This window comes from Phoca vitulina, unplaced genomic scaffold (genome assembly GCF_004348235.1).
Source record: "Phoca vitulina isolate PV1807 unplaced genomic scaffold, GSC_HSeal_1.0 scaffold54, whole genome shotgun sequence".
Taxonomy (NCBI): domain Eukaryota; kingdom Metazoa; phylum Chordata; class Mammalia; order Carnivora; family Phocidae; genus Phoca; species Phoca vitulina.
In genome coordinates, this window is record NW_022589757.1 from 10613206 (window position 1) to 10622429 (window position 9224).

The following is a 9224-nucleotide window of genomic DNA, read 5'->3' on the forward strand; positions in this document are numbered from 1 at the left end:
ATTAAAATTAGAGACTACTGTTTACAAAAACAAAAAAATACAAAAAGAAAAATTTAGTCCCAAAGTAGGAGGAGATATTTGTAAGTCATGTGACATTAAAAAAAGATTAGTATCCCAAATAAAACATGCCTACAAATATATAAGTAAAAGACAACTCAATATAAAAACAGGCAAGATACTTACAGATATTTTACAAAAGAAATATCCAAGTCGGGGCGCCTGGGTGGCTCAGTTGTTAAGCGTCTGCCTTCGACTCAGGTCATGGTTCCGGGGTCCTGGGATCGAGCCCCGCATCAGGCTCCCTGCTCTGCAGGAAGCCTGCTTCTCCCTGTCCCACTCCCCCTGCTTGTGTTCCCTCTCTCACTGTGTCTCTCTCTGTCAAATAAATAAATAAATAAATCTTAAAAAAAAAAATCCAAGTGGCCAATAAATACTATATAAAACTCTTATTAATCATCACCAAAAAAGCAAAGAAAATCACAGTGTGATACTACCACCAAATCCATGAGAATAACTGAAAGGAAAAAGACTAACAATGTCAAGTGGCAGAGAGGATGTAAAGCAATAGAAATGTTCATAGTTACTGGTGGGAGTGAAAACTGGTACAACCACTTTGGAAATTGTTTGGCGGTAATGATTAAGGGTAAAGATAAGCAGCATATCCATTAGCCAATAAGTCCTCTGCTAGCTACATACCAAACATTAGTGCATACAAATGCATACCAAAATTCATATAAGAATGCCCACAATAACATCATCATTCATAATAGCCATGAGTTGAAAACAACACACTGTCCATCATCAGCAGAATGGATTTAAAAAAAAAAAAATGCTGCATTTATAAGATGGAATACCCTATAACAGGGTTCAGCAAACTCTTCCTGTAAAAGACCGAATAGTAAATATTTAAAGCTATGAATACTGTCTGGTCTCTGTCAAAACTACTCAGCTCTGCTGTTGTAGGGTAAAAGCAGCCAGGATAGATATTACATAAATAAATGAGAAATGAATGAACTATTGCTGCAATAAGGAACCTGGATGAATCTTACAATAATGCTCAACAACAAGTTGAGCAAAAGAATATTTTTACGGGTGGAGGAGGAGATTGGAAAGGGCATGAGGGAGGCTTCCGGAATGCTAGTAATTGTTCTATTTAATGGTCTAAGTGGTAGCTAGAAGTGTTCAATTTGTATTCATTCACCAAGCTGTGCAATTATGATTTGTGCACATTTATACACATAAATATATCTCAATAAAAAGTTTCATTAAATAATTATTTGAAAGCATTAAAGGATGTTTCAAAGATAATCTAAAGATCCTTTTCTTTGAAGAAAGCTATGAAGGCAGCCAGATCAGAGGATGCATTTGCATAATGTATTTTGGGGTAACTTTAATTTTACTTCGTTCACAGGATACTTGGCAAAATTAGGTGGCCATTTACTTCTCAGAGATGAAATTGAAGTCATGCTTGAGGGTAAGTGTTGAAGTTATAATGAAATCTGTATGTATATGTCTAAGTGAATTCACTATTTGTGATTCAGTTCACATATGTGTTCTATAATGGTGCGAGGGATGGGAGGAGAGTGGTAAGGGGGAATCAGTGGAAGGACTAGGTTACAGCACATCTTTTCTTCCTTTCCCTTCTCTGCTTCCCTTCCCTTCTGAGTGTGTGTGTGTGTATGTGTGTGTGTGCTTAAACCTATCTATCCTTCTCATTATTTGAGACCCATCATCCTAGAGCCCTTAGGAACTACAGAGTTGAGATTTATTCACTCATTCATCTATCCAACAAATATTTTTCCAGCATCTACCATGTGATAGCACTAGTCCAACTGTGGAGCATATAGCAGCAAACAAAGCAAAGTCCCTTCCCTCAGAGAATTTACATTTTAGAGGATAGCAATGCACACTTGGACCAGAGGGAATTAAAGAAGGAGAATGTTTGCTCTCAAAATGTCTGAATCTTTGGCATCTCTCTCTTAGCCTCTATTTCCTCCCCAGGATGAGAATTACAAACAGGTGAGGTAGAAAATAGGGTGGCAGCCTTCCTTCCTTCCCTTTTTTGTGTGTGTCATGGACTTTATTTTTCAGAGCAGTTTTAGATTTACAGCAAAATGGAAAGGGAGGTACAGAGATTTCCCATATGCCTTCTGCCCCCACCCACACACCTCCCCCATATCGACATCCCTCCCCCCGTGGCACGTTCTTACAACTGATGAACCTGCACTGATGCATCATTATCTTCCTTCCTTTTCCACTCAATCATTGACCCATTCACTCATGTACTCAATACATATTTATTGACAGCCTGCAAACATTAAGCATGATAATTCTGCCTCCATGTCCCGCAGAATCTTCTTCTTCTTTCTCTCCTCGTTCACTTCCTGCTCCTTCTCCTCTCTCTTTTCCACATCTGTCCTTATTTTCCCCTCTTGATTTCTTTTTGTTAAGAAGAAAATAAATCCTACAAGCCCAGTATCTGGATAGAATGATATTAGCATTTTGGTATATATATTATCTCAGATGTTTTTAAAGAGTATAAGCTATTACATGTTTATTTTTTAAACTATCATAACTGTTGTATAACTCTATCACTTCTTCATATATTCATGCCAAGAAACATGGGTTTACATCATCATGTTATTATGTGTGTGCTATTTCATTTTATGATACGCCTAATTTTTACACGGTTCTTGTTGATGAACATTGAGACTGATTCCAACTTTTTTCATTATTATGAGCACTATTGAACCTCTTCATGAATATATGTTTATGCTACTTAGCAGAATGCCCAGCACATAATAGGCACTCCGTAAATATTTAGTGAGTATTCTTATTTTTCTTTATTGAGGTCTGGTGGGGATAAGCAGATAAAACTTCCTGGATGCTTCTAGTCGAAATAATGAAAATTGGGGGGTTGGAGAAGAAAAGGAGAGACTCTGTGAAAGGTGGTAGTGCTGTTCAGGGTTAGAGCTTCTCAACCATGAGAGAGATGTCTTAAACTAAAAGGCCCTTCTGCTCTTACAGCTATTGACCGAGTGCTTCGGGATGAAGACCCTGTGATCAGGAAGTTGGCAGAAATAACCTACAAAATTTTTAAGGAAATAGCCCATAGATTGACCTCCTCAAATCTTAAACAAATCTTCCGAAGAGTATTTAACTCTATCTTCACAAAAAAATTGAAGCCTCTTTATAATTATAACTGGCCCAACAACCTGGCAGGCAGTCCTATGAGGATTAAGGAAACCAAGAATGACAAGGAAGTTCATACAGATGAGAATTATGAATCCAATTCGGTAAAGAATGAGATGTCGGTCTGTGGCTTGGAGCACATCTCAGAAGAGATATGATTTTCCTTTTCCTCTTGATAACTTGAGCCTATACATACATGCTTTTCTGAAGGATGCTAGAAGCCTTTCCTGTCACTTAATTCTTTATTCAAATATAGAAATCCATTGCCTTTCTATGTTCGACAGTGATCAGAGGGCCACTAATAAAACTGAAAAATCATATAAGCAAAGTGTTTGATGAGAGCTCTTGGATTTTGATTTAATCAATAAGCGTCTATTGAACACTTTCTAAGTACAAGGCACTATGCTAAGCAGTGGGAACATTTGGATGATATAAACAAGGTTTCTGTTCTTAGGAAGGTCACAGTCTAGTGACACACAGTGTGGCTATTTCCATCCTGCTGGGACAAATGCTGCCTACAGCAGTACTAACAAAGGAAGAAACAGGACTTGCATGGAAGGAGGAAGGGAAGTAGGGAAGTGTATTCCAGGTGGAGACACTGAGGCAAGAAGAGTGCTGGGGGGAACCTGGAGACTTTGTTATGGACACAGGTGGGCAAGAAAAGAATGGGGAGAGCTGAGGCTGAGGGGAAGATGATGCTGTTCTAATCACTTTAAACTTCCCGAAATGAAAATTGGATAACCCATCATAGTTAGTGGTGGCCCATTGCCCTCTGTATCCAGTCTAACATTATCCTCAGAAAGTCCTCAGTGATCTTGCTTGACCTGTGGCTTGGGCTCATCTTTTACTTCCCTCACTGTATCTTCCTCCCACCCTGTCCTACTACCCTAACATCAGCCCTTCCAGTCACAGGAAACTACTTGTAGTTAGTTGAAAGCCCAGATTACTCAGGTGTTGTGTCTTTGTAATGTGTCCGCTTGCAGTGCATGCATGCTTTCATTTCTCTGGTGTGGGGAAGCAGCCACTGCATCTGCCCTGAGTCCTCCTTCAGCTTCTCTGACTTCTGAGCCAGTGGGTTGAATTCTGTTGACAAAGGACACCAGCTTCTCCTGTGAAACATGCACATCATCAACACCATCAATGGTAGAGGCCATACCCAAGATTGTGTGTTCCTACCCTGTCATCTCCCACTCCCACTTTACACGCCCCTTCCCTTCCCAACTGCATGCCCTGCAGACTTCAAGCTCCAGCGTCAATTTGAAGACAACAGCCTTGCAGAGACTACTTAAACTGCAATTGCTTGCAGTCAAATCCCTGATTCTGCCTCTCTACTTGAACCCTGACTGATATATCTGAGATGCATCTTCCAGATCCCTTTGATCAAGTAGGTTCGTGTTGCTCCTATGTTTTGCCTTAGTGTTCCACGTAGCTTTTATTGCATTTACCAGCCTATAGTGAAATTACTAATTTTTTCTCTTTCTTACCCACAAAATTGAAGTTTCTTGAAGGCAAATGTATTTTACACTCGGTTAAGTATTCTGGAACTTCAGTGCCTGGCACCTAATGGATGCTCAATGAATACATGCCAAATGAAAGAGATGCTAACAGGACATTTCTCCCTCATGCTTCAGTAGAAGTTTTCAGATGTTAATGAGTGTTGCTTGATATTAAAAATAATGAAAGAATGGATAATTTTAATTTATTCTTTAATCCATATTGCTTCATAGTACTCAGATGTTCCAGACCTCACTTTTCAAAATCAGGGCAAATTTTTTTGCTCACCTTCTAAACTAGCAGGATGCCTACTATGCTAGGCTAACTAGTAACCTTCCCAAAGATATCCAATTCCTGATCCCCAGAATCTGTGAGTATGTTACCTTACATGGCAAAAGGAACTTTATATACACAATTAACTAAAGGATCTTGAGATGGGAGATTATCCTGGATTATGCAGGGGGCCAAATATAATTATAAGGTTTATAAGGGAAGGTAGAAGATCAGAGAGAAAGAGATTTTTGGAGAGGCAACACGCTTGCTTTGAAGATGGAGGTAGGTAGTAGGAGCCAAAGAATGCAACTCTAGAAGCCAAAAAAGGCAAGGAAATGGATTCCCTTCCAGAGCCTCAAGAGGGAGCACAATCCGACCAACACCTGGATTTTGGCCCAGTGAAACTCGTTTTAGACATCTGAACTCCAAAACTATAAGATAAGAAGTTGATGTTGTTTTAAGCCACTACTAAATTTGTGCTAAATGTGCTAGAGTGGAAATAGGAAACTAACATACCTGGATTTCTATAAAACAAACCAAACCAAACCAAACTATAACCCTCCCCACTCCAAAAAACAAACAAACAGATATAGCAATGAGTATAACGGACCTTATACAAAATTTGAGGCTTGAGATTTCTGTAAAAGATCTGATATTCTGTGATGTTTATATATCAGACATTTTCTTCAAAGTCTGTGAGGCTACCCTCACCTTCACTCAATCTGCATTGTAACCTCCTTCATCACCTCCTGGTTCTCTCTCCACTCTCTCCCTCCCATCTTTTCTCTTCCCTCTAGAGTTCCCTGATTTCCCAGGAACTATGAGCTCTTTTCACTTTGTTTTGTACAGTCAGCTCTCCACAGTTCCCAACGCCAACCTGGATTCCCTTATCTTCCATATGTTCTGAAGACATAAAAGTATCCCTTAAAAAGATCCTACTTTCTTGAGGACTAGTTGTGATTATAAATAGCACATTTCCATTGGCATATGTCTATGTTATTCCCATTATCTTTTGACTTCTCCATGGGAATAGTTAATATGACTTTTGATGCTGTGCAGAATGTACCTTTGCATCATTGGCCATATTCCTATAACACTCACCCCTCATTCCCTGCTCTCTGTAGCCATTGGCCTTCTCAGCTCTTTGTGAGCCATGCATTAGGGCCTTCATTCATGCTCTTCTTATGCCTGAAACACAGTGCCTTCCCCATCACCCAGTCAGTTCCTACCCAACTTCATCACCTCCTGGTCAAGCTCCAACTCAAAATCAGTTTGAAGGGGTTCCACAGAACCCCCTATATGCTTTTGTAGCACTAACCACAATAACTTGGATAATTAGCTAGGATAATAACTAGGATAATTATGGAACAAATTAATAGAAAAAGTGATTTATTTTATTAGTTGCCTATATTCTGATCCCATTGCTAAAATGTCAGCTCTATAAGGCCATGAATCATATCTGCTTGGTCAGCCCTGTATCCACAGGGGCCTGGTACACTACCTTGCACATAATAATATCTAATATATATTTATCACATGGATGAATGAATGAATAAATGAATGAATAAACACATAACCAGGTTTTTTGATACTACGTGGCTAGATATGTCGGTAATAATGTTTAAGGGAAGAGTCAGCCTGAGCTTGATTAGGCACATTGTTGTGGCCCACGGTATAGGGAAATGGGCTACCATTTGTTGCACACCTGCTATGTGATGTGCACTTTGTTATGATTATTTTATTTCGTCTTCACAATAACTCTGGGAAAGAGATATTTTTGCCCCATTGTGCAGATGAGACACTACCATACACTCTATTAGTTTTGATATCCATGTAGCTGGAGGGGGTGCAAGTAGTCCCCGGTAAGGTCACTATTCCAGAAATGACAACTGGCCTCTAAAATGATGGTGGCACCTGGTCAGGAAAGAAAATATCCTCCTACTGAGATACCTTCTCTAACTCTCAATGTGTTCCCATAGCACACTCTGCCTACTTTCCTCAAACAAAGTAATAATAATAATTGATAAAATTGAGTGGCTACTATATGCCAGACACTACGAAGTGCTTTGCTTGCACAATCCAAATTTATTCTCCCAGATATCTTAATAGGTGGCTATTATTACTGTTTCCATTTTACCCATAAGGAATTTGAGTCTCAGAAAGGTTGGGTAAATCATCACCAACTTAAGGAGAGGGAGGTAGTATATTTGACCTCAGGGACTCCAGACCCAGGGCCCCTAATCACTACACCATTGTATTTGCCTTTTATGGATCTATTTTTCCCACTGAGTATAAACTCTAGTTATACACTGGAATTACTTGGACTGTTTTGTTTTGTTTTAAATGACAAATAGCAGACTTCAATCTAGACAATTTACATCAGAATCTTTGTGCCTGAGGCCTGGGCATCAGTGTTTTTTAAGAACCCAGGTGGATCTAGAGAGAAGACAGTTCTGTAAATCAATTTTGCCCTAGAGATTGGATTTTAGACATTTCTGTATCTCAGCATCTAGCACTGTGTCTGAAATGCGGAGAAAAACTTCATAAAATTTATCTATTATTTATTAACACATATGGAAGACAGGAACTAATCATTTATAAACAAACATTTATTAAGTGTCTAGTGCACTCAAGGCACTGTACTGGGGAATAAGGATATAAATTAAGCATTTCCAGATACATGATTGTAATAAGATATTGCCAGTCAGTCCTTCCATAACAGGGTGAGCAGCAGGGGAAGAGAGTCTATTTCCCTGTAAAAAGAAAAAAGTATCTAAATTCTAAATAGAGTTACTGTTTAGACCAGCATAGTTTGGATTCTAAACACCTGGCAAAGTAAAAACTGGAAGTTTAATATACTTACATTAATTTGTTTACTTTCCAATATATTTTGCTTTCTTTGCAATATCTAAATAGACATTGATGCCAAGTTAATAAATAGTGAATCGTGTCCATGGTATTGAGGCAACACCACCTTACAATAATCACGTGGGTAGACAGGAAGGCACATTTGGTAAAGAATGTGTCACAGTGGTCCTCGCAAGGAAGTGTCACAGTGGTCCTAAAACCTTTCAGCAATCAGTGTGAACCACTACTACAATGTGTCCCTCTTCGAATAACAGTAGAAGAACCTAGGCTTGAATTGAGGAGACATGGGGTTTAATCCTGTCTTCTCTGCTTACTAGCTCAAAGCTTTAAGGAATCCACTTCATTTCAGGTTCTCTTTCTGTGAAATGGGTTAATATTCTCCAAGCAAGCTCAGGATTATTATGAAGCTTTAACAGTATAATTATATATGAACACCTTATAAAATACTGTGTATAAACATAAATCACTGGGTCAGTAAAGGCTACATCTCTAGTCCAGTTATATCCCCTAATTTGGATTCCTGAGTTTGTAGGTTATTCCTGAAAGCCTCTGAGCTGGGAGAGATATTCTCTCCATGCACCTCCACCCCCACCCCTAGCTATTCAAGCTGTGGGGACTAAGAGGATCAATAGCTGGGTGACCTTCCACAGCAGAGCTCCTTCCCTGGACTCTGAACCTTCAATTCACATCTCATTGATTTGGGGTTCATCACTAGGAGTCTTGTTCTGCTTATAGGATCCCCCAGGGAAAACCCAGCATATCATTCTCCTGATAAGTCTTCAGTGAGTCCTGGTTGTTGTCAGCATAAAATTCTAACTCCTGAGCTTGGCAAACCTTCCCTCTCTCAGCCCTGCTTACCTCTCTAACCTCATTATGTCCCTAACCTCCTCTTATTATGTATGCTATTGTCCCAACACAGTGATCTGGAGCGAAGACTTTAGAATCAGGTGGCCTGGACTCCACCACTTGCTAGCTGTTAACTTGCCCTAAGAGAGTAAGTATAGACGACTTAAGTTCACTGTCTAATAGTTAATCATTCGTGAACATTACTAATTTTATTATTGTTCCTGCCCTTACAACCCTCTTCTTCCGCTTTCCCCTTACAATAATAGCATCAAGAGCTCCCATTCATCACAAGCCTACTGATTTCAAAGTACTGCCCCCAGGAATTTTAAACATAGTGTTTTTATGTTTTTCTTATTATTACAACTCTAATATTACCCCGATTTTACAGATGTAAAATGCGAGGCTCAGAATCTAAGTCGAGTGATTTCAGCCTGCTTAATCTGAATGATGTTTTTACTTCACTAATTCCCACTTCATTTGGGGATTCAGCCAATTCTTCACCTCTTCCTGGTGCCCTGCCTTGGCTTCCTAAGACTAGCAGAGGTGTCCTT

The 9224-nt window shown here is 39.3% G+C and overlaps 1 protein-coding gene across 1 annotated transcript in view; it reads left to right on the forward strand.

Annotated features, from left to right (window-relative positions):
- Positions 1–3350, forward strand: part of MROH9 (maestro heat like repeat family member 9) — a 77952-nt gene extending 74602 nt beyond the window's left edge. The window contains exons 18-19 of the mRNA XM_032389335.1: positions 1412–1474; positions 3028–3350. Coding sequence (XP_032245226.1) covers positions 1412–1474; positions 3028–3350 — 386 coding nt within the window. The remainder of the gene's footprint in view (positions 1–1411; positions 1475–3027) is intronic.
- Positions 3351–9224: the final 5874 nt, after the last annotated feature.